Genomic DNA, 25,833 nt, shown 5'->3' with positions numbered 1-25,833 from the left:
ATGAAGCGAAGCTTGAGACATGAATCTTGAGACTGCACCGTGCCAGCTGCATACAAATAAGCAGCCTATACATTTGGAAGCTTGAGAAGTAAACTGGCTGTGCATTGAAAGGTAGGCATTTGGAGGTGGTAAATTTAGCCCTGACTCATCCAATGGCAATTTTGACACTTGGGTGGACTAAATTACTTTTAGGAGTTGCATCATGTTTTTACCAGATAGTTTGGTTGAGCATGGTTTAACCCGTTCATATACCCATAGCCAGATTTTAGACCTTTCTCGCCTGAAATAACTATTCAAGAATTTGTTTGTATATAATATATAGGACATAAGTGGGCTCTGGGTCATCAATTTCCTTTCTTGCAATGATATCAATTAATCTATTGCTTAAACTTGTCAAACAACATCTTGCAGCTGGACTCCTGGGTGTTTCTTTTTTTAAATTCACGACTCTGATTGCAAAAGAGTAGAAGACCCTTTACTGCTCATAGCTAAAAATCTGTTTCCAAAAACTAGTTAAAGTTTCTTCACAGCTTTGTCCTTCAAATTAAAGAGTTCTTTCCTCTCCCTGGTGTTAACTCCTCAAGTATTTGCGGAGAGCACTCGTATGCCAAGCTCTTCAGCCTCTTCCTGATGGACAGGTGCTGCTTCCTCAGCCTCCTTTGTATCACTGCAACACCCGGGAATCGGAATTGTGCCCATTATTGCAGACGGGTGTTTTTATAGCAGCGTTAATACTTCCTGGTCTCGACCAGAAAGAGCTTGCCTGGCACACTAGAAACGCATTTGCTTGTTTCCCCCAGCAGCACAGGATGACTGTTCCCTCTTGCCAATGTCGTGGATTCAAATGCTCGGTAACTTCTAGGAACAGTGGTTTTCGCTTCTGTTTGCCTTGCACACAAGACTCATTCCACCTTTGTTTGCACACTGACAGCTTAGTGTTGATACTCGTGTATAAACAAAGTTCGAAGCCAGAAAAAAAATGCTGATGGATAAATTCAAACATATGCCTATTTTTTCTTATTTTTTTCAGCATTTAAATGGAAAAGGTGAGTTCATAATTAAAACATTTTTAAAATGTTAATGCCCCTGTTCTTAATAACCCAGCTAAATTCTGATGCAGAAAGAGATGCCGAATTTTCTCTTCTGGGTTTCTCAGAGAGACTCCTGCACCAGTCCGGTCAAGGGAACCTCTTTCCCACCGACCGCCTTCCCCTAAAAACGCACCGCTTCCAAGAGACCCGGCGCACACACATCCACCCGCCATTTCTCGCCGTGCCGTGAGTTAACAATTAACCTCCCAAGCCCCTTTCACAACGCTTAGCTCAACCGCTACAGCATCCACTTGGCAATCCGCCGCTGTCCGTCCTTGCCGGTTACCGGAGGAGCCCCCCCTTCCCTCCCGCCGCCGCAACAGCGCTCGGGCAGTTCCCGACGCCCGGCAGCGGGGCGAGCCCCGGGGCAGGCGGGGAGCCCCGGGGCAGGCGGGGAGCCCGACGGCCCTCCTCTCCGAGCCGCGGGCGCTCCGGTTTCCGAGGCGGATTTAACCTTTCCCGCCACGGGGCGGGCGGCGGGCCGAGCCCGGCGGGCGGGCGGACGCCCCTCGGCGGGGCGTGAAGGGCTGAGGCGAGGCGGCGCCTCGGGCAAGGCGCGGCGCTGGCCCGGGGGCGCAGAGGGCGGCTGCCGCCTCCCGTCGCGGGGATGAGCGCCTCGGCGGCCACCGGCGTCTTCGTCCTCTCCCTCACCGCCATCCCCGTCACCTACCTCTTCAACTGCCTGGCGGCCAGCGGCAGGTGAGGCGGGCGAGGCCGGGCGGCCCGCCCCGCGGGCGGCGGGGGTGAGCGAGGTGCGGGCTGCCGTGGGAGCCCGGCGGGTATTTTTAGCGGCGGCGCAGGGAGAGGGCAGCGGCGGTGGCGGGGCTGAGCGGGACGGGACGGGACGGGGCAGGGGGTCGGGCCTCGCCGCGGGCTGCCGGGCTAGGGCGGGAGACCCGCTCCCGGGTCCTGCCCGCCTCCTCCGTGCCGGGATGCAACCGGGGCTCGGGAGCCCAGCCTGGCCGCTGGCCACAGCACCCTCAAAACTGCCGGTTCAGCATCACCTGAAGCGCGTCCCGGCCGCTGGTAGCGCCGAAAGGACGAAGCAGTCCGGGGGGGATCGCCTGGCCCCGCACCGTGCCCCGAGCCCCCGGGAGGCGGGCGCCGGGGGCTTCCCGGGGCTCTGCGGCCTCCCCCCTCCCCGGCTCCCCGGTCACGGCGTTTCAGAAACAAAATCCAAATTCTGCTTAGAAAGGAGTGGAAGAACTCACCAGCCTCAGAGAGCTCCGCACGCTTCAGGCACTCCGTGAGACGTGCGAGTTTTAACTGAAAATGTCCATATGCCCTCAGTCTGTCAAAAAAAAATTGGTAGGATCCCAGGATAAACCGCAGGTCTTAGAAAAGTCTTTCCTCTTGGAAAAACCAATGTACTTAAAGGTCCGTGTGGTATTTTGTGATCTCACAGCCTGGGGTGTTTTGCAACTTTACTGCACAAATATTTGCTGCATGTTTTTAAGGCTTTGCTACATCTGTTCCTTCCTCATTTTCCTCCTTCTGGCCGATAACTTAATTTTTTGTTTCTCACTGGAAGAGAAATGCTGAATAACACACGCTGACTTACTTGATTCATTGCCAATATTTATTTCAAATTGATAGACTGCAGTGAAAAGTCACTGCAATATTAACAGCTGTAATGGCATGAAGAAATTAATCACCGGGAAAACAGACTAGCAGAAGATTCAAACCATAAAATAAATCAACAAGCTAGTACTGTTCATCCTGACTCAGAAAGTATGTGTGTATATATTCTGAAATATTTGATCTTGCAATTTTTTTACAGTAATTTTAAGTCAAGTTTCAGTAAGGCTGAAATCGTCATAGTATTATTTGTTTGTACACAATTTGTTTTCTTGACATGCAGAGTGGTACCATGTATAAAAGCATATGCCAAATATTTTTAGCTTATGCTTCTGGACTTTACCTTACTTTCCCCTCCCTTTTTCCCCCGTACACAGGCACAAAAGTGAAGACTGAGAAGGAGAGTCTGTCTTAAAGAGAACTAAATACAATTTATGCGCTTGGAACTATAAACTAATTTCAAACTGTTTTTCTTAACTCATGTTTTCTTGGGGAAGGAGACAAGTTTGCTTTGTGCTGAAGATTTTTGTGCTTTCCTCCACCAGCACTTTACATGCACTATCATCGTAGCCCTCGTCTTCCAAGAAAAGGTCTTTTCTGTCGAGCCCACATGTATTGATTACTGAACCCCCCAAGTGATCCTGCCTTATCATAGGTGTTCCACACTGCTGCTCCTGTTCCATGGAACTGATGTGTTTTATTTGCAAACATGTAATTTCCTGAGTAGATAATTTATTACTAAGGTTAGACTAGATGACCCTAATGATCCTTTTCTCGTTGGCCTTTAAGTTTTCCATCATTTTTGTTTATTTTTGCAGATACCAGCATGAAAACTGATGTTAGTCAGAGAAATCTAGACTCCTGGTTATGTTGTTTATCTAGCTATTTTTGTATTTTCTTTTTTTAGATGATCACATGTGAAAAGACAGGCCCATAAATTCTGCAAAACTATAAAATGAATACTATGGCAGACTATGTGACGGACTTAATAAACAGCCTTTTAAAGTATTGAAAGTTACTTTAAGAGTATGTGCGTTTGAGGCTAGCTGGTAAGAAAAGCTGAAGAAGCAAAATTCCGTCTCTTTATCTTTCTTTTAAATTCTTTTTCTTTAATACTGTTACAGTTCCTGGGTACTCGTTGCAGTTGGATTGCTGGTTCTGGTTTTTATTGCTCTGTTGGCTCGTGTTCTTGTCAAAAGAAAACCACCAAAAGACCCGCTGTTTTATGGTATGTCTTGGTAACAGTGAAGCTAAATTCAGAAAGTGTTAATTTATATAAATGATAATATATGACGGTTAATTCAGATTGAACATTTAAGGCGTGGCTTCATGCCCCAGTCTGCTAAGGTGCTAAGGAGCCAAGAAAGAAAGGCAGACTGAGGAAAAAGGAGGAGAAAGAATGCTTCTTTTAAACCTTTTAATTCTTTTCAAGTAGGAAATCCAGCTTAGGGACAAGCCAGACCTCCTATTTGAAAAGAATAACACTTGAGTTGGGCTGTGAACGTTTGAAATACTGTCATACTTGCTGCATTAAGATCCTCCTTGTAGCAGGAGTTAGGTACCATGGGAGACCTCCCACGTGTATGCCTCATCCTGAGTGGACTCATTTGGGATTTTTGGATCTTTTGGATCAATGGCCTCCATGGCTTGGTGTTTCCTGTGACTGAATCCCTTAATTCTCCTATTTTTATTAGCCTCTGTGTTAAATCCCCTTTGTGATATCTAAGAGAGTTCAAACCACCCCATCTCCTGGCTTAGGCTGTCTGTAGGTTTGGGCAAACATTTCTATATTGATGCTTTGCCATAAGAGAATAGAAATACTGATTTCCTTTTAAAAGGAAACCTTAGATTTAGATTACCTTGTAAGGTAAAATAATTTTGCTATAGCAAAAATCTAGAATAAAAACCACTGCTGTTTTTTGAAATTTTACAAGATGGGCCCATAGGCAAAGCAGTGTACAAACCACCTGTATTTGCCCTCTGTCTTCCTCCTCATTACAACTTGTAGGTGTCTGTCCCCAGTGTTCTGTGTGAGGCCAAGAACTCCCATTTCATGCTGAAGTCAAAGGAAATAAATAACCTAAGCCTTACACAAAAAATTTCCTGTCTCCAAGGAGTGACTTGCAAACTTACCAGATGGGTCTCCTATGGACTGCTGTGGCTAATGCCATTTGCCTTGCTCACCTCCAAAAATGACATGTCACAGTCCCTTCTCCTTTCCAAGAGATGACTACAGTCAAGGTTGTCTACTCCATGTGACCAAGAATTCTGAAAGGCTACGTAGGCCTTTCTGCAGACACTGACTTTCCATGGAGGCTGTGCCTACAGCTCTACTGAATTTCACATTCCTAAGAAAAGCTTCCTAAGAACTTTGTTGACTAACTACTAATTAAAAAATACTAAGCCATGTGGGAAAGTCATATTGTATGTTAAATATCAGTGACCTCAAAGTAGATGCATCTATTTCAATAGTTCTTTGTCTGACTAAATTTACTGGACTGTGAAGCAACTGTACAATTAAAAATCTTTATTAATTTTTTCCCTTTATCTTATTACAGTTTATGCTGTATTTGCCTTTACCAGTGTAGTGAATCTAATAATTGGACTGGAACAGGATGGAATTATCGATGGATTCATGACTCATTATTTGAGAGAGGTAAACAATCGTTTGGCTTACAAATGTAAACAAGATCTTTACTGTAAATAACTTGGTATAGTATTTGTCACAGAAAAATAGCCACTCACATTCAAAAGGGTTTTCTTGAATTTTGTCATTGCCCTGTTTCATTATTGTTATGGGCAAAACCTATGGGCAAAAGCAGTGACTTGACATCACTGACTTGGGGAAAAAATAGCATACTGTTCAAGCTGCAATGTTATTTCCTTTAGTTTAAGTAATACTGTTCTGTATTAACTTCTGTGAAATTGAATAAATGGTAGATGTTTGCAGAAAGCCATAGATAGCACTCAGGAGTGGATGAGTATTGCAATACCTAAATGTGTTACCAAGAAGGAAACAAAATTGCTCCTTTATTTTTGCCTAATCACTTTACTAAAAGGAATTAAAGTGGAGTTAAAAAATGATGATGCCAGATACCTAGTCAGCAGAATCTCTTGGCTGCTGAATATCAACATCCACCAAAAATAGCTCAGTAAGAGCTTGATATGAAAGTCACTGAAGTCATTGAAAAGATTCCATGAACTTCAGCGTGAAATGAGTTGGATCTTACCAGGTTATATGTTGTCATCAATATATTCAATACTGTGGTAGATCTCTTGGTTGCTAAATATATCTTTATTTGTTCTATGCTAGATGTATCTTTATTTTGTAGCTTTTATCACTAAAATATAGAAAAGTAATATTTCCATAATGTAGCAGGACAACGCTGATACTCATACATAGGAGTTTCCGCTTCCATCTTGCACCCTATTTTGCAACTATAGAACTGATTCAATTATACCTGATCTTACCTAAATCAGGTTTGTGCTTGGAAACGTGCATTGTCAGTCAAAAACTGTACCTCCGGATTGAAAGAACGTTGGTTACTTTTCTGAAATTTTTTCCTGCTGTTCTTTATTAATTACGTTATTCTTCCTCTAATCACCGTATCTTTTTGAAAATAAATGTTCCCTAGGGTGAACCGTACCTGAACACTGCGTATGGCCATGTGATCTGCTACTGGGATGGCTCCGTGCATTATCTGATGTATCTGCTGATGGTGGCAGCTATCGCATGGGAGTAAGTCATTTTGATTTGTGTACTGTTTGCTTTGCTTGTGTTACCATATAATCTACAAAGGGCTTTCTTTTCTATGCAGTATTTAGATTTTTCTTTCAGGAAGACCTGTCTTCCTGTCTTAGACCAAAGCAATGCTATGAAAATTTGACTACTTTCAGGAACTGTACCCTCAGCTCGTTACCCTTTCTCTCAGCTCAATAAGCCCAGCAAATGCATTGAGTTGTAGTCTGCCTTCTTCACTCTGCAGCAGAGTGTAGCCCTTCTGAATGCTTTGTGTTAGTTATAAGGAAATCTTATAGATGATGCACGTTAAAACCACGTGTGAAAAAACATGTTTTTTCCAAATAACATATTTATGATAGGAATAATGGATTGCTAAGCATGATGGTGATCTCTCATCTACCTTAGAGAGTATCATGCCATTTAAGAGAAAATGGTTATTTCTAGAGATTCATACGTTTCTTGCTGTTGAACAAAGAGTTTGAGGAAAAAAACACTTAAATTCCAGAAGCTAATCTACCTGCTGGTAAGAGAAGCATGAACAGAATAAAATTAATTATTCATTAATTATTAATTCTTTATAGTCTTCTACAACCTGCGATGTGCAAACCCATGTAGTCAGCCTTCAGATGAGTGAAATATAACAGCAAATGATTGAGTATGCACAAATCCTGTACTGTTCATGTGATAACCCTCTCACACATGAATGTAGGATTTCTCCATATCTCCCTCTCAGGGGCAAGAATCCACTGTTGACTCGTGGTACGGATTTTAAAACCTTTACCTACTAAGATACAATCATGGTAACTAGTTTAATATTTGAGGGTGATTCAGAGTAGTAGATGTTTAGGGATGGTGCAACAATTACATCTTTTTTTCTTTTTTAAACAGACAAAGCTATAGAACCATTGGCCTCTACTGGCTAGGTTCCATTATCATGAGCATCATTGTCTTTATGCCTGGAAACATTGTGGGTAAGGATGTAATTTATACAACTTTTCCCTATGAAACATTTTCTAAATTCAGCATTAGGCTATCTAATTACTATAGACTCGCTTTTTATGACAGAGGAGAAATACTAATGGTACAGCCTAGGGGCAGTCCAGCTCCCTCCCTTGTAGATACACATGCACTACAGAGAAGACAGCGGATTTAATGTGACGATATCTCTTCCTCTTTCCTCTAGGGAAGGCCAAGAAACTTGTTGTCGAGAGCATGCCTTCTGCCTGCCTTTCTGATGTAGAGAGTTGCCAGTGTAAAAGTCAGTTTTTATTGGTTTACCTGGGCTAAGGATAGCTCTCTGAATTTGTTTTGTCCTCAAATATTAGTACAGACCTGGAGGAGACATCGGGACTTTGGAAAACAAATGCAGTATCAGATCTTAAAAAGTGGATACATTCCTTTTTTCCACTTTTTAAAGAATGATATCTCTGTTTGAAACAGGTTCCATTAAGATATTTCAAAGCCATCCCATCCCATTGGATTACCTAGTGCAGAGTGACAGAGGTGGTTTCCTGTCCCCTAAAAAAAACCCCTGATTTCCGAAATGGCTTCCTGTCCGATACGCTCTGTCACCTGTGACCCTACCATTATTGAGCACATGATTTTCAACAAGATTTGCATGTTGCTTTAACAGCGGTTTCTAATGTTATATATTTACGTTACCATAGCTGCTTCAGGTTTGATATTACATAGGATACTTTTTAACTCTTCCACAACACAGCTTAAAAATTCTCATACATCTTATAATTATTTTTTAACAGGCAAATATGGAACAAAAGTGTGTCCTGCTTTTTTCTTAAGTGTACCATATATTTGCCTTCCCATATGGGCTGGCTTCCGAATTTATAACCAACCTTCGGTGGCTCACGACACTCCAGTCAAGGTAATATTATTGTATTTCAGTGTCGGCTGCTGTTAGGAAAACTGAAATCTGCTTGCTGTTTCTGCTGAGTTTTATAGGTCCCTCGGTGAGCATGGAATGTACTGTAACTGTTCACTGTTATGACAATTGCTGCCGGGCTGTGTAGACACTGTAAAAATATCTACACTGCAGGACCATTTCATTATGGTCGGATAAAGACAAAGCAAAAGAATCTCATGTTTAGAGTAAATAACCCATTTCTAGGTGTAATTGTGTTACCACGCTCTATCTATTCAGTTTCTGACTGTTTCAATTTCTTAGCTGGTGAAAATATTGACATATACAAGCTTCATAAAGCACCACAAAATCCTTATAGAAGCTCTGCAGGAATGTGTTCTTCTGCAGATGACTTACAGATTTCATGTAATTTAATTATGTTTTATATGTGCATTTTGCAATGTTAGGTTTTACAGGTAAGACATTGTACATTAATTGATATGATAATTATTTACACACCTCTTACTTATTAAAAAAATCTGTAAAAATAATGTTAACTCATAACTCTTTAGACCTTTGCCTTTGAATTTAATAGCTGGGCTGTAATAAGATTAACTGAGCAATAAAATCATGTAATAATAGTTTATGTACTGCTTTATAAAAAAAAAAAAAAGAAAAAAATCCCTGCAGAACAAAGCACAGAACAGATCTTTAACGCTTTGTTGCTATAAACAAGCCAGTTTATTGCCACAGCACACCATGTCAGTTGTAAGTAATATAATCAATTAACATTTGTGCATCACAAGAGCTCCTGCGCTCAGTCAGGTTCATTCTGTAACTGAAAGCATAGACACAGAGGGAGGAGTTCCTATCCAGTAGCTGACAGACAGGCAGCGTGCACGTGGCGTAGCCTATGGCATAGAGTAACAGCAGATGATGCACTGACAGATTTTCCCCAGAAATGTATCAAAGGTAAAATTCAGCCATCCATCCATGATTCTTCAGTAGGAAAGTATCTCCTGAAGTTTGGAGAACCACTATAGAATCACCGCTTTTAAGGCAAATCCCTATGAAAGGCAAACTGGGGGAGACTTAGGTGCCAAACCCTCTTCTGCCCTCCTGTATAGGTCTATAGGAAACCTCATGTCCCATCCCAAAGCAACTTGAGCTGATTTACTTAAAAGCATCATTAATTCTGGCCAGAAACGCATTTTTAGAGTCACCTGGGTAGAGAAGTTAAGTGTAGCTAAAGGTAGTGATGGTGATTTTTTGCCATATATATTAGTGAGAACATCCTTCGCATGGAGGATGGATGAAGGTTTCAGTTTGTCTTCCTAGTACTGAGAACACCACAGAAATTGTTATTATAGAAAATACATGATGGACTGCTTATTTGCTGAAATATAGCCACGTCTCCTATGCTTATCAGGAGTTAAGCTGCTTACCTAGGTTTGAGATTTTGCTTTGGTATATATATTGCAGAGAAACTTAGTTTTTAAATTCTATTTCAACAAGAGAGGGCATAATAAGCTGGTTGTCTGAAAACTTAACATTGTACTTCTTCGTGAATCCTTTTTTGTAAACCTAAACTTCTTTGCACAGAAAGTCATAGAAAAAGCCTTGATTCCTTTCACTGGAGCCTTCGTAAGTCACTTATTTTTTTAGAAATCATATTTTATCTTCACATCTAATTTACGCTCTGTATCAGGTGGAACATAAACCTAGGTTCAATAACTGTATACCTTAAAATGCCTTTTACTCATGAATTTTTTTTTTATTTTTTATACAACTCAGTCCTAATTTAAGTATAGTTTCAAGGAAATAATTGTATGTAATGACACTATTCAGTTAGCTAATCACTGTAAGTCCTGAAAATATTTAGTTCTCTTTCAATAGATCATTTGCAATTAGCTGTAAAATTGAACTTTTTTAGTTATTATTCAGAGTTGATATTAAAAGATTTAGGAAGAAATTGTGATAATGCTTTTAAACACGATAGTGCAAGGTATAGAAAAATACATGAAAGCAACACAAGCAAGGTGTATTGTTTTGGCCGAGGTATTCATTGCTATAATATTATTATAAACCATTAAAAAAAAAAAAAAAATCACTGTGGGGACAGAGAAGAGGTTCTAACAGAGGTGGGTGCATGGGAGAGGAGTGGTGTTATGCCCTTATTTCGAATTAAAGCAAGCTGTGCTGCAGTGTTTACAAAGCCCAGCACATTTATCTACAAGTATATCAGCTCAGAAAAATTTAATGTAATTTAAAATTCATTAACAGCATACATAAATTCAGATTTGCACATGAATTCCGAAGGGACTGACTTCTGTGGACAGCACACAAGATTATTTTGATTCCTCAAAACTAATCATGTAAGGAGCCACTCAGAAGTTACGGAAAATAGCTTTTCCCTGGAAGCGAGAGAAATTGCAAAGCGTGCCTACACACTTCCTTGCTCCACAAAAGAAAGAACAGTGCTGGCGAGAGCCGCGCAGAGTTCAACGTTGTTTGCAATAAATGGGAAACCTTTGGCAGAGTCATCTCTGCTTGGCCAGCGTACTTAACACACAATTCATTTTAGCATGTAGGGATGTGACTTTGCTGTGTAAAAGAAGGGTAAAGCAAAATTACAGCATAGCTGAAGTCTGTCAGCAAAGTATGCACTGTCTTTCAAATTCTTGCTTCTGCTTTTTTTTTTTTAAGCTTTGGATTTGCATTTTGTTTGCATAAACGTATACATAGAGGAAAAAAGGTGCAAGTTTTCTGTATTTTGGTGATTTCACAAACTTGTACTGCACCAAAGGTTGCTTCCACTAATATGGGCTTTGTCTCCAAAACCTCTAAGTACAAAATTCTATTGTAGCTTTGTGATCACAGTAAATACACACATGGATTTAATATGCCTTTTGAAAGGAGAAGTGATATATATATATACACACATAAGCTTCATATTTAGGCAAAAGTGGAAAGAAAATGTATCAGGCCTCAAATTTTCCGTTATCCTTAGGCAGTCTGCATCTGCAAATGACTTGCAACTCAGCAGCCACAGGAGGCCTTTGTCTTTAATAGGAATAAATATTAGAATTTAGACATTCTTTGCAGGTAATATTGTAAGCATTCCTACACTGGTACTTGAAATACTGTGAAGTGGCACCATACTGCTGGAACAGACCTGTTATTTGTGTTTGAAAAACAAACAAAGGTATCACCTTTTTTTTTTTTTAATTGAAAAAGATCCTTTAGAAGAAAAAATAAGTAGTTTTATGAAAGGGGTGGCCTATGTCTTTAAAATGGCCTTATTTTTGTTAAACTACAATTCAGATCTTGCAGTTCTTACTCAGGAATTGTGCTCGCAAGATCAGTTCTCTTGTTTCAATAACTTCATTGTGAGTATCTTGATCCTGAGTGCTTTTAACTGTGCCTCTACGTCCTAATTATTGTTTTGTGTTTTGGAGACAATTCCACGAATGTATAACAGGAAGGAAATCAGGTTTTTCTTTTGCTGCCTGCGTGCCAACACACGGCTAATAAAAAGGAAGAGGAAATGAGTAACACATATAAATGGGGAAGTTTTCCCTCTGAACTACAGAGAGATACTCTGATGTGCTTATAATTTCGCCTGTGACTACACAGTGCTGAAAGTGTACCCCAGATTATTTCCATGGGTCTTGTAAGTTTTACCATGTAGGCAAAGAGATGACTTTAGTTCCTCCAAGCCATCTTCTATGTTAGGTATCTACATGGCCTTTGCTACTGTAGGCTGTGAACCCCTCACATCTGCTCATACGGTGCCACAGGGGGATTCTTGTCCTGAAGCTGAGGAAATGGGGTACGAAATAGAAGAGATGGGGACACCAAGAAGTGCTGCAGGGCCTGTCAGAAGAATCCATAGCGCGCAGCCATAAGAGAATGAAAGGAGGATTTTCCACATGCTCCATATGCAGACATACACATTTCATTCTCTATTTCTGCATTACATATTAAGATATATTATTTACTCACTGAACTCGGCAGAGAACTCAACTGACACAGAAAAGCTTTTCTTTCATGCCAGTGATATTCCATTAATTTCAATAGTGTCACAGGCTGCTGAAAACCAGCATTCACTGTCAGTGATGAGATAGACCTTCATTTTGCTCTCCCTCCAAACAGTCCTTTTACAAAGTGCATTAGATTAAACTTCAAATGTTTGAAACCAACCTATGTTTCCAAAGCTTTTCTACACGGGAAGATTCAGGAAAATGAATTAAGTCCAATTAACAAAAGACGCAACTTTGAAGAAGCTAGTTATGCTGCTTTAAAGCCTTATGTGATCGCAGAATTAGTGTTAATCTGATTTAGGTTACTTTGAAAGTAAACGAATGTGTATTGAAAAGGCTTTAGTTCTATCCATCCATTTCTAAAGTTTTTTCAGATTAATTTTCTTCACTGCAGTCTATACAGTCTGAAGTCACCTTTTTAGATGTGGAAATCCGTCTCTGAAATCAGTGAACAAATAGGGTAATGTAACTAAGAACTAACTGCACCTATCATCACGTTTCACTGCTTTACCGTTCTTGTAGTGACTGGTCTGGAGTTAAATACATGTCACATGGAACCGGGATGTACTCACTAACCACCGTCTCTGTTGCAGGTGGTTCAGGAAGTCCAGAAGAAAGGACTCTTAAGACGACCAATAGATTTACTGTTAGCTGCATACCTCATCCTAGCAACGGGGTTTTGCATATTTAGGGGCATGGTAAGTTGAAAATATTTTACTCTTCTGGCCTCTAATTCTCAGTCAAACTTTTAAATTTGAAATCATTTTATCTGTGTGAAAAAGTATGTACATTTTGGTCAAGGGAAATCCTATGACTGTTAGGGTTGGCATAGGCCTTAGATATAAAAAGGACAAATTGATTATTTATGATAACTAGTGGTGCTCTGCTTCTCCATTTTGCCCTCGGTAAAGTATGGTTTTCAAAAGGAGGTGCACAATCACAAGAGTAAATAGCATCCCAAGTGCAGATCAACATGACCAAAAACTGGTTTCATTGGTCTGGTGTTACATTTACGGCCAAGAACATGGAGACAAGCCAACTAAATCAAATTCATATTCATGTGTTTCTAACGCGAGATGCATAGTTAAAATTATATAGGAAACCAAGCTAATTTACACTGCATGAGATAAAGGAAAACATTTCCACCTGAAAAAAAAAAAAAAAGATTTAGCCCCATTACCTGCATAACACACATTGTTTCTACTTACCAAGAGCTGGGTTGTTTTTTTTTTTTTTTTTGTTTGGGTTTTTTTGTTTTGTTTTGTTTTTTTTTTTTTACGTTTGCTTTTTAAGCATAGTTGATTGAATTAAAATTTCTGAGGGAATTAATCAGTACTGAAAATGCTTCAAGTAGATCAATCCAGTAGTAGATAAATCTAGTCCTTTGTCAGCTCTAAAACATTTTCTCTCTTATGCAGAAGGGAAGTTGTATATTATTCAGTGAATAGAACTCAAATGTTTAGGTGTCTTAGACAACCATCTGCTTGCTTGATTTGTAGATCTGATCTTGTCTAGAATAATTCAAGTAAGAGGTGACAATAAGTGCCCAAGCAACATTTTATTTACCTAGCAGATTGTCCTTTTGTAGTTCTGCTGCTCACATTACTCTCATCTTCTGCTCTTTCTCTGAAAACTTGCCTCTCAAAAATATTTTTTTTTCTTCTAACTTGTCACAGACTGCTTTATTTCTTATAGATCAAGCTACTTCAGAGCACTACTGATGCAGGTTAATCAGCTGTTTTACCTGTAATTTCACTGCAATCCCACTTCTTCATTTCTCAGAGGAGTTTTTTTTTGTTGATTTTGAGAGTGTGGTCATTTCCTTATATATTTCCTTTACCAAACAGGAACTGCTTACTAGCCTTACTTATACATACAGAGATGAACTGAGCATCTCTGTGTAAGATGCAGTAACATGATTTTAAGAAAAAGCTAATAAAACATAATTCATTATATTCCACTCAGATCTGCTCCTTGGATGCCCTTGTTGGAAAAGAACACAGAGGAATATCTTTGCATTTCCCCCGCACAGTCACACAACAAATACACATGAAATTAAGTTGTGCAAAACTTACTGTTCAGTCCTGTAACTTAGGCATTAATGATGCCTTGCCATAAAACGCTTACGGTGACAGCTGTTGACACAGATTGCTAACTTATTTTAGAATAGTAGTTTTAAGGGCTACTATGAAAAGAAACTACTTTCACAGCTGGCTCTCTCCATGTTTATTGGGAGCTTTGTTCTTTCTATAGGAATGTAAAATCCAATAATCTCTCCTTTGCTACTCTCTTTTTAAAATTGTTCTTCTTACTTTAAGTAACACCTGTCTCTTTGCATTTTTCTCCACTGCTACCTTGCCTCAATGCAACATTTTTCTTGGACATAGCTTGCTATCCTAAAACTGGGTGCTTAACCTGACGTTTCCACTGTTGAGCAATTTGCCATTGAAAAGTTCATTTGCTGGGATCAGAGTCTGTTTATCAGAGCAAATCAATAGCAATTATATTTTTACTACAGCATAGCCAGCCCACTGAATTCTCTTCCAGTCAAAACCCTTGAAGCAGGCTCTTGGCATTTCCTTGCAAACACCCTGAGCAGGAGCTGAGAGGAGGCTGCATTTCAGCCGTTTAATTGGAGATCCAATGCATCACCCCCTGCAGCGGAGTTTGCACAAACCTCCAGGGTGGCAGTGCTGCAGGATGATGGTGGATGCTTAGGGCTGCTAACAGGTATGAGGTTAGCTCATTTTAGAACAAAGTCTTTGTTCACGGGAAGTTTTAAAAATTTTCTTTAGATTGCTCTGGATTGCCCTGCTGAACTCTGCCGGCTATATATTCAACTTCACGAGCCTTATATAAAAGATCCTGCTGCCTACCCTAAGCTTCAGGTAAAGAATTGACTGTGGAACATAAAGTGTTGAGAAGTGATTCATTAACTGGTGCAAAGAGGAAGCCATGGGTTTCACAGATGACAAGCGATAAGGGAAGTATTTGTTCACAGCAAGTTTAACAGTATTTTGTATTTTCTACTACAGCCATTACAGGGTACCGACTCCTCACTGTGATAAATGTAACCAGTTACCTAGAGTCATGCATCCTAATTACACAGGCTTCTTTTAATATAGTCCATGAAACAGAGCCACATGCTTTTCATGACCATTCCCCTTCCTTAGAGGGGCAAAGTAGACTTTCAGCCTGGAATAATGGAGCAAAAAGGGGTGTAGTAGGACCGGATTCCTTTAGCTCATGTTACATTTCTGTCACCAGTGACACATGACCCTGTGAAACGTGACACTTTTTACAAACCCTATTCACACAAGTATTGCAGAGGAGGGAACATTGTGCTTTAGTTTTGCTGTATTTGCAAGGTGGCCATTCTTTGGCAACCCTGGCTGCTGCATGGGAGCAGGGCCTGAAGCAGTAAGAGCATTCAGGAGTGAGGAAACGAGCAGAAACCAAGTGTCTCTGCTGGACCTGTTCTTCCTGGGAAAGGAGTGTCTGGGTTGTCTCATACCTCCCAACCACAAGCGCAATGGACACCCATGTTGGGTTGGACACTGAGTTAGGTCAAGCCATACTTATTGGCACGAAGATGGCAAGGGGTAGGAAAACATATCCTGGGATGAAGTGGATTTGGATGGGGCAAAGAGACAACTGCCACCAACATTAGTGGAGGCCTTAGGGTAGCCGGGTCCACTCAAGAGCATCCAGGTGTGAAGCTCTTTTCTCAGAGAAGTTACAGCTGCAAAAAAGCCTGGGAATTGTTGCTGCCAGGAGCGTAGGTTTGAGTAGTCTCAACTCCTCAGTCAGCAGCTGGCTAGTTTTTAAATACATCTCCCTCACTCTGCAAAGCAACTAATATTTCTGTTTAAAATGCAGATGCTGGCATACATGTTCTACTCTGTGCCATACCATGTGATTGCTCTGTATGGCCTCCTGGTGCCTGGTTGTTCCTGGATGCCCGATTTAACCCTTATACATGCTGGAGGACTAGCTCAGGTATTTATTTGTAAAATGTTCGCTCTTGAATTACAAGTAAATAAGTAGAGACCTATGGAATAATGAAGGGGCCAAGGGCTTGATCTCCCCATGCAGGTTTTATGCCATTGTAACTCATATCAACTTTTCTATCTGTAAAAAACTTAGGGAGTGGAGAATCAAACCTATTGCATGTCTCTAATGACTGAATTTTTGCTTTAGGCGGCTTCTTTCCTGCAGAACCTTTTTAATGGGCTCCTTTAAACCCTATTAAGCACCATGCACTCTTTAGCTGAGACCATGAAGGAAGCCTGTCTTAAAGCTGTGACAGTCAACAATGTAAAAAAAAAGCCCAAACACAACAAAACAGTACAATACATTGTTTCCATAATATGTGTTGGTCAACTAGGTAGTCTGAAAAATAGAAATAGAAAAAGTATCTACTAGTCACACAAAACGGACAATATCGGTAGATGATGCTGATAGAACACAGGGAACCTCCTGGGCCACCAGCCACAGTGACAGTAGAACGTGCTTGTGTTGCCAAAGGCAGATCAATGATCATACTTAAACTCATTCTGCTCTGATTCTCTTAAATAAACAACTGTAGTTGATTTCTAGATGGTGCTGATGCTTACGAGAAGACTGATGTAAACAAAAAAATTCAGCAAGAACTAGTGACTTCTCACCACATATAGATGACCATTAAACAGTTGAGACAGTGACAACTGATTTGTACTGTACATAGAAAATGAATGCGCTCTGAGCATCCAGACAATGCAGAAAATATACACATAATCCTGCAACAATAATGAGAACACAGGAACACGGCAGTAAGTGTAATTCAAGTACCACTATTAGACAACAACACACCAGGGCTTTGTTCCTCGGGCCTGAGGTAACATTTGTAGATACAAACTACAACCCAGCATAACCGCCCAGTAAGGATGGGGAGACCAACATTTTATTTTCTATTTGTGAGCAATTACCACAGAGACTTTTTTTCAAAGTGGTTTATAGAGAACCTTGAATTACTGAAACAGAATCTGGCAAGCATATTAATGAGGAAGCTGAAATGCTTAAAAGGTATCATGAATATTATGCATCTGTGTTTGACCCAAATCTAATCTAAGAAAAGCACAAGCTAGCTAAAGTAGGCAAGCCAGTGTCAGGAGCCTCTCTCTACTGACAGATTACTCAGGTTCCATGAATTCCCCGGACAGTCAGGAAAGAAACTGTTTCTTCAAAGATGATTTAGCACAAGGAAAAGGAAACTAGAAGTCAGAGCATGCTGACTGTCACAATCTTGCAAACTCACCAAAGACCTCAGCCTTCCAGATTGAAGATGATTTTTGTTTGGTTGGTTTGATTTTGGTTTGTTGGGGTTTGTTTTGTTTTGTTCCCCCGCCTTGATTATTTCCCATAACAAACACTCACTTCTTTTTTTTTTTTTTTCAAATGGCACTTTGTACCTTTTAGCTGTATGATTAACACAGGCAACATTTTCTTGCTGAAGTGTAAAACCCCTCTGTTGTCCCCTGTGCCTTGGCTTCAGGATAATGCTGATATACACATAAGACAGGGAGGGGAAAAAAAGCTACTGGTAACCCGAAGCTACCACTCAAAATTTCCCATTTTATTCTTTAAAGCTTGTACAAGGCACAAGCAAAAGCCATGGGCTGACAAGCACTAACCCACTAACCAAACTGTGTGTTGCTGCACACTCCCCACATTTTATACCGATTCAAAAAACATTTGGGAGGTTGTGGTTTTTTTTTTTTTTTGTTTGTTTGTTTTGTTTTGTTTTTAGTTTTGACTTTAACACATTACGGAATTAACTTTGGTCATCACACAGCTGAATGTGATGTAATTGATTTGATGAACTGTGAGCAACCTGGGATGAAAAATGTGTGTGACAATTCTGTATTATTCTATATCTTCTTCTATATTATTTTTAGTTTTGGTCATTTTGAGACACAAAACATTTCCAGGTTTGTCTACTGTTTTCTCAAGTTAAAACATTAATTGGCAATTAAAACATATGTAGTTACTGAAACACATTTTGCTTTCTATTATGCAGAAAGGTCCAATAAAGGTAAATATCTAATGATGGAAACAGTGGGCGTTGCTCCCTGGGAATGAGCACTGCTCCTACAGATAGGGAATGTGGAGATTTATTATTTCTATCATTGTGAAGTATGTACTTTTTACAAAAACAAGTCTCAAAATACCATGTGATGCATCTGAACAAAGAAAAAGTGCCTACCCTTTCACACAAAGAGAAATATTTACTGTTTTGCAGAACTACATATAGCTCTCAGCTTGAATTATTCCATTACTAACATTTAGACTCCAAACCCAGGTTGTGACACTTGCTGACTTAAATGTCGCACAACTAAAGTACCAGGAGCTTTGATTACACAAAAGGGTTGGTATCGCCTCTGAACTTGATTAAATTACCATTTCCCTATGGAAGTGAGCCACATGAGAAGGGGTGAAGAGCCATAGCCCTGCAATCCAAAACTATTGTCTCACCATCTCTCCATAGCCCAATTCCCTGTTCTCTCAGATGTAGAAAGGTTTCTCTACTCCTTTTCTATCTAACTGTTTTCCTGAATCCTGCAAATTCTGGTGGCTAGTTTCTTCAGTGCCTTTTGTCTACGAGAGAACCTAAACCCAAGGAACAGGTTATAGACTACTCTCCCTACTCTATTTGATGGCTTTTCTTAGACTCATAAGACCTGGTCCAAACCCCTCCAAAATAAGTTACAGTCTTTGCCTGATTTTAGTCACTTGTAGAGAGAAGGCAGAGAGTGAAGAAGGACACCTAACCTTTTTCCAGGCCCTTTTCTGTCCCTAGCTGGAGGGCTTTCTTGACTGCAGGATAAGAAATATTTGAACTATTATTAGGCTACAGACAAAAAATACCATTAAAAAAAATTCAACCCCAAAAAATTTCGTACAGACAAGAAGCTTAATGAGTAGCAGGCACGTGCAGATTGCAGTTGTCAAGTTGAGCAGGGCCACATCCAGGCCAGGCAGCTCCCAATCGCTGATGGCCTGACCAGCAGACTGGCCGGGGCTTTGAGACTAACAAAGGCTGTATGTTAAACAGATAAGGCTACCTTAGAATTTTACCCACAGCATCTCATTTGGTTGATTTCTCAGCCAAGGTTTAGGGCTTTGATCCTCAAAATTCTCCACTTAGAGAGGGTTCAGCAACAGAAAGCACCGAGGAATGGCTTTTTCACTGAGAGGACCTGATCGTGGCGAGGTGACACAACAGACTCATGGCTGTGAGTGCCAGACTATTGCACAACAGGCACACAGATCTGCAGTCATTAACAGCTCTTGCCTTACTACTTAAAATTATGGGTTTGGTGCGAGTCTGCCCGGTACTTGAAAGAAGAACAGGACTGGGTTACTGGCGAGTGAGAGATCAGCTTTTAAGAGGTACACCCTGCCCCAAGGGGGAAAACAAGAAAAAGAAAGAAAGCAGAAGCAGAGTACAGTCATGGAAAGGAAACACATGAGATTAAAGACATAACACAATTTCCACAAAGGCAAATCAAATTTAAAAAAAAAAGTGACTTTAACAGACCTAAATACCCTCCCTGGTAATGAAAGGAAAAAGCAATGTGTTATATTGAAAAACAAGTCTAATAAACAATAACTTCATTATATGGTGCATCATTAGCTAGTAAAAATCTTCATGGGCTACAAAGAGAACAAAATATTTCCACTTTTTCTTTTTATAATGCTTAAAGCTCACTAATGTGCCACAACTCTTCCAAGAGGCAAGACCACACCATAAGGCTTAGATCTTCAAAGGCATCTAGGAGGCTGTGGGAGTCCTGGGTCTTTCAGAAGCAGCCCCTCACAGCTCTTTCTGACAAGGCGTACTATCAAGTTATTAAGAATTTACTATCAACTTACTGTGATGCACAGCTGGCCACTCTTGGAGGCAGGCTGGCCTTGCAATCCTCCACAGAGAAGTACATAGTTTAGCATCTCGTTCACCCCAGAAGATGCTCCAAAACACTACCAGGAGGCTGTTGGTGTCCAGGTAAATGTCAGATGGACCCAAACCTCCTACCTGCAGCCTGATGGTGGGTGGCTGGCTATCTCCTGGGGAGCCTGCTGCCTCACAGAGCACAAGGTATTTGCTGCTGAGCTCTGGTGCACCTCCGGCTGCCTGAGGTGGCTCCTGAGGAGAGGCGAGGCAGCAGGGCTCTGAGTGAGGCCACCTGGGTGCCAAAGGCAGTTCCTGCCCAAAACAGGTGAGAACAAATGGGCTGCAAGCCAGAGTTACGAGGCTGATACAAAAAGGCTGCTGATAGCATGCCCTTGAACATCTGTTTACTGTGCCATAGCTGTTACAGAGAGGTGCTAGGTGGCACTCTGCCCAACTCTATTTGTGTTTCATTTCTCTGATTACTACGTTTCCTGACTCAGGTTTGCTCAATCAGCCCTCCCTATTCATGGAGGTGGTTAGAATCACCTGGAAACCGTTTTCCTTTTCCGTTGTGATGTGTGGTCTCAGCCTAACCTTTTGCTAGAGGGTGTGTATTAAAGCACCTGCACTGTATTTCACTTTCTACTTTGCTAACTGTGATCAGAACTTCATGAGTCCAAAATAACTCCTGCTGAAGCCAGAACAGAGGACGCGATTTGGCCATAGCGTACTCCTCTGTGTTACTAAAATCCTGGTGTCCCTTTCTCCTGCTCTGCTTAAGATCAAACTGATGTTTATCTTCTCGGATCTCCTCCACTGCAAACTAACTACATAATAATATAAAAAAAAATTGGACACACAATAGTTAATGTGAATGAGCTGTGTCTTGAAATAGCAGGTAACAGATGGAGACAAAAGACAGCAACTATCCTGACACTTCTATCTTTAAATGTTTGTTTATGCTAAAAATATATTTCAGCCCAGCAAGCTTGTCTTTGCGTATAACCTTCACTGTAAACTTAACCTATACTTCAGAACCACCCCCAGCCCAAGAGCCAAATACTGCAGATGTTTTCTGAAATCATCAGGAGTTCTGGGATCAGGATCTGGAACACTGCATTTAAGATTAAAAAAAAAAAAAGAAAAAAAAAAAAAAAAAAGGAAACTAATGTAGCTTCCAAGATTTTATTGTCTGACTTTATTCAGAGTGAGCAAGTGTCTGGCTGCTTGGGTTCCTGGGTGGGTGGGTGCCAGTCCTCCCCCTGCTACTGGGAGGCTGCGCAGCGCAGGGCTGTGCGGTGATGCTCACCATAGCGGCCACTGGCCGGGGGAAGGACCACGGACCCTGCTGTGTGAATGATCACCTGTACGCCAAGGGTGAAACCCTGTACCTGATGTAAAGATCAGTGCCCCCACGCGCATAAAATACACCTCCCACCGTAGTACTGACAGGTCCTCTTATGCCTCCTACACCAAGGTATCGATGACCTTAGTTTAGACTGTATTCTTATACCGCTGTGCAAAAGTATGATGGATAATTCTGGAATAAAAGGGTTGGCTTGGCAAATGTCACTGGAGATGCACACTTGCATGCAGATTACGCTGTCTTTCCAAAATATACATCAGCTTTACCTTTTTTTTTTAATATATACGTTATATACACACCACAGGCTCAATTTTCCCATATTGGAGCTTCTCTTCATGCTCGAACTCCTTACATCTACAGAGTCCCTGAAGAAGCAAAACAGTTTTTTCTGATATTGAACATAATGTATGGGATTCTTCCCCAGCTGCTGGCATACAGGTGTGTCAACAAGCCAGAGTTTTTTATGAAAACGAAACAAGAAGAAAAAACAGAATAGCACAACTGTTTTCAGCTCCTCTTTTGGGCTATGTATATAATTGGGTCGGGATGTAATTGAACTGCTCAGATGGAACCCAAACGAAGTGTGTAAGATGTGTAAAATTGCCCAATTGTGTAAAGTTGCACATTCTGTTTTGTTTATCCTACTCAAAAAGGGAAAATAAAGACGACTGCCTTCAGTACCACTTCTCAACATCGTGCCTGTGCGCTGCAGCGGAGTTGCCGGTTCACATAGTTATTTTTAAGTAAGCTGCTTTGACAGTTTTAGAAATACTGCATGAAGTTAAATAATAATAATGATGTCAGCGTTTAGCCTCCACGCACCGAGGAGTATCAGTGCTAGCAATCCCTATCCAGAGCTACTGCGGAACGTGAAGGTCAATATTTTGAAGTGTGAAAAATTAACATACATAACTGTCACATGCACATGTTTTATTTGTCAAAAATTATGTCTTGTGGGTCAGCCTTGTTAAAAAGCCCAGGAAATCTTTTAAGAAGCAATCAACTCTTACGGTAAGACTCCAGATACGATAAGCAAATCGTATAGTTTTGTTAATTCTTTGAAGGATTCCCTTCTGCAAGGACTGCTCATCGCTTGAGGTTAAGCCTGAGCTCACTGGCACGTCTGACCCGGGCACGGGGGGCTCGTCCCCTCCGACAGCCCGGCCTTACGCCGCAGCTGCATTTTCAGACGGGAGGGGGTTTGGCCGTATTTTTCTCTGCAGCTACTTTTGCTAACGCTGTTGGGTCATAAACAAGTAGCAGCAAATACAACGACCGCAGTTTGTGTAGTTTATGTTTCCGTTTGCAATTACAACTATTTTTATGACTTCTATGTGTATTTATACTAAAAGCAGTACATTTAGTGCCTTTCTCACAAATGAAATTAGCTGCTGTGTTTTAACTGGAAACACTTTATTTTGGGATGTTGACTTTTGGCTGTTTCGATTTAGAGAACTTTAATTTTCTTTTTAAACCTAATGGGTAACAAGAAAGCATCAGCTCATGCGCATGCATGTGGCGCCCCGCACAAGGGGACTCTCAGAGCACAAGACATCGATGCTGTAACACTCTCCCGGGTGCGGTTCACAGCAGCGCTCACAAGAGAGGACCCACGGTTTTACACCTCCAGCCAAAGGGGCAGGCCCAAAACAACCCCAGCGCATCTCGGTCAATGCCTCTTGGCAAAAAGGAGCTTAGCAGTGATTTCCGCCAGCACCCGGCCTCCCTGGAGTGGGCTCCCTCCGCGAACGCTAGAACTGGGGACCGCTCCATCCCGTGCGTCCTCCCAGGAAACCAAACCCGGAGCTGTTGGACGTGCTGGCTCACAAACAGGTATTTGAGCCTCCCATGTTACTGCTAACGTTTTTAAAGAAACTTTGAATACATTCAAGGTGAATTTAATAACCTCCTGTTATCCAGAAAAGGCAAAGTACAGAAAAAATAAAGATCTCACCTGCACTTGTATCTATTATGGTCAACTCATGTTAACAGAATGTTTTGCTTTAATACTTGACTTACATTAATACCTCACATTATTACACGTATGAAGCCAAATATGACGCTAACTTAGTTGCTTACAACCTCAAACCTTACTCCCAATACACATTCCAATAAATTTATTCTGTAAAAACAATACATTTTTTTGTTTTCTTTTTTGTTTTCTTTTTTGTTTTTTTGTTGTGGTTTTTTTTTTAGTTTTTTACAGTAAACTCGTCAACTACAAACCTTGAATACGCAAAAGATGTTCCAAGGACAAGCATAACAAGGATTGATAAAACCAGACTAAATATGTTTTCACAATAAAAGCTGGCATAAAAATAAATAAAAATCTCTATTATCACAATAGCAACAATAATGTACACAGAATAATGGATTTGGAATGCTTACTTACTAGTCTAGTTCTATTTCCAAAAGGAAAAAAAAGCCAGAATGACAGCATCCTTTTTTAAGCCTTTCATTATTTAAAATTGATGTTTTCTTTTGGTTTCCCATAGGGTTCTATATCACAGTAAGCTTAAAAATGGAAAGCATCCAAATGAATGATTTCAAATTGTGTTGGCATTGGAAAAAATCCTTGTATTAATCTAAAGAAACACAAAAAGACTTTCACTAACTCCACATATAGGAACTAAGTCAGATAGTGTACATTACATCATGATTTTGAGAAGTATTAAGAGTATAACTAGCTAGGTACTTCTAATAAGGAAAGGTATTTTATTACATTATTGAACTTGGCGGTGATCTCAACTGAAGAATTTTTCTTTTATGTTGTAAACTGATCAAAAATCAAGAAAGTATGGATATAGGGAAATTTAAAATTATGTTCGTACGTGGAAGATATTGTAGTATTGTATGGAGGGGACTAATTTCTAAGATTTACTTGTTTTTAAAAAAATGCTGATTTAGGATGATATAATTTGGAGTTACGCCTTTTCTATCTAGAAAAGGAATCTAAAACATGTTCAAGTATGCGATATCTTCATAAACCTCAGCCACTGGTAAAGGGCAACTTCATGCAACCAAATAATATGAAAATCAAAAAGTAACCCTTAGAAAAAAGGGTAAAATGTCATTTCTGCAAACACAAGAGAGAGGAATGTGAGTAATGTGCATACAAACTGGGATGCTGTTGATGATACTAATGAACAGATGTGGTGACTCATATCAAATCCAAGAATATTAGACAACCAAACATGTAACCTTCTTGTGTTTTCCCTTAATATTCAGCAGTCATTATGTTGGTTAAGTCTGAAAGAGAGAGAGAGAGAAAAAAAAATCACATGTAATGTAAGAAAAAGCATGTTGCACTATACTTGATATAATTAATGCCTTATTCCCACACTTCAAAGTCACAGGTACAAGTTATCGCCCGATCTGTTCAAACAGAATCTTTTCTCTATAGAAAACTGCTTACATTGAGTAAGCATACCACTACAAAATACTAAAGAACACAGTTCAAAAGTAAACATTTAGGGCTTTATTCAAACAGGCAGCTCCAGCCATGCATGTGGGTTGTTTTTCGTTTTCCCCAATTATGAATCTTGTCGTGTACTTCACACACAACCAAACTTTGCATTTTTCCACGACCCTAAATCAGCGATACGCTTCCTGCAAGAGCCGTGGCACTGCTGTATTCCTGCACGCCTGGCGATGACAGCACTCTTTTGTGCAAACAAAGGAACACTTAGCAAGGATGAAGAAAGATAAACAGTTTTCACAGCTAACGCAAATGAATGTTGCTTCTGAAAAGGAAACAGTTCGGCTTGGAGTCCACTGTAAGGTGATGACAGAGAAGGAAGAAACTCCCACTTCATGGCTGAGTCAAGGTCAGCTCTTGCTTCCGCTGACATTAGTGGGAGCAGGATCAGACTGTCCTCGTGGGATCACAGCAAGTGTCTCCGAGTCTCGGTTTCTTCATATTAAACAGAGATAGCAAAACTCACCTACAGGCACAGGGACACACTACTGTTGTCCAGCAACATGACGACACGCAATGCTACACGACTACCTAACCCTAAGCGAGGCATCCCTTCCCCTTTGTAGAGAATTCAGAGCGTGAATGCTTGTCCACCCACACCCCGATGGACGGAAAGGAACACAACACACAAGCACTACAAAGGAATTAGTACTGTATTTGATGAGATCATTTATGAAAAAAATCAACCTCAAGGAATAAGTCGTGTGCGCGTGTGTGTGTGTACAAGTTAAATCCACTGGGATG

General features: G+C 40.6%; 2 protein-coding genes across 4 annotated transcripts in view; one reads left to right on the top strand and one right to left on the bottom strand.

The window, feature by feature from the left end:
* Positions 1 to 1,605: 1,605 nt before the first annotated feature.
* TM6SF1 (transmembrane 6 superfamily member 1) lies at positions 1,606 to 23,737 on the top strand. 3 transcript variants are annotated; one of them, XM_074155389.1, is made up of 12 exons: positions 3,831 to 3,897; positions 5,228 to 5,325; positions 6,305 to 6,408; positions 7,300 to 7,382; positions 8,172 to 8,255; positions 9,122 to 9,144; positions 9,229 to 9,232; positions 9,283 to 9,293; positions 12,906 to 13,010; positions 15,108 to 15,200; positions 16,192 to 16,311; positions 21,916 to 23,737. In XM_074155389.1, exons 2-12 carry the CDS (start codon positions 5,305 to 5,307, stop codon positions 22,105 to 22,107), a joined length of 840 nt encoding a protein of 279 aa, XP_074011490.1. In that variant the 5' UTR covers positions 3,831 to 3,897; positions 5,228 to 5,304; the 3' UTR covers positions 22,108 to 23,737. The 3 variants fall into 3 exon arrangements, with proteins under 3 accessions (XP_074011488.1, XP_074011489.1, XP_074011490.1); XM_074155387.1 differs by lacking the exons at positions 9,122 to 9,144; positions 9,229 to 9,232; positions 9,283 to 9,293 and adding an exon at positions 1,606 to 1,790 and having other exon boundaries at positions 3,794 to 3,897; positions 8,172 to 8,293; XM_074155388.1 differs by lacking the exons at positions 9,122 to 9,144; positions 9,229 to 9,232; positions 9,283 to 9,293; positions 15,108 to 15,200 and adding an exon at positions 1,667 to 1,790 and having other exon boundaries at positions 3,794 to 3,897; positions 8,172 to 8,293; positions 21,916 to 22,873.
* The window catches only part of HDGFL3 (HDGF like 3), a 39,172-nt gene continuing 36,833 nt past the window's right edge, over positions 23,495 to 25,833 (bottom strand). The window contains exon 6 of the mRNA XM_074155390.1: positions 23,495 to 24,860. Within this exon, the coding sequence (XP_074011491.1) occupies positions 24,855 to 24,860 (6 nt within the window). The 3' untranslated portion in view covers positions 23,495 to 24,854. The remainder of the gene's footprint in view (positions 24,861 to 25,833) is intronic.

Source organism: Numenius arquata, chromosome 11 (assembly GCF_964106895.1).
Source record: "Numenius arquata chromosome 11, bNumArq3.hap1.1, whole genome shotgun sequence".
In the NCBI taxonomy this organism is placed as follows: domain Eukaryota; kingdom Metazoa; phylum Chordata; class Aves; order Charadriiformes; family Scolopacidae; genus Numenius; species Numenius arquata.
Note: the sequence above shows the minus strand (reverse complement) of the source record. Positions and strands in the feature narration are given on the sequence as shown.

Excerpts from the sequence above, each read along its gene's own strand:
- TM6SF1 (XM_074155387.1), top strand. The coding sequence starts at position 1,699 with ATGAGCGCCTCGGCGGCCACCGGCGTCTTCGTCCTCTCCCTCACCGCC. Across the intron at positions 6,409-7,299 it reads GTGGCAGCTATCGCATGGGA|ACAAAGCTATAGAACCATTG; the intron begins GTAAGTCATTTT and ends TTTTTTAAACAG. Across the intron at positions 13,011-15,107 it reads TTTGCATATTTAGGGGCATG|ATTGCTCTGGATTGCCCTGC; the intron begins GTAAGTTGAAAA and ends AATTTTCTTTAG.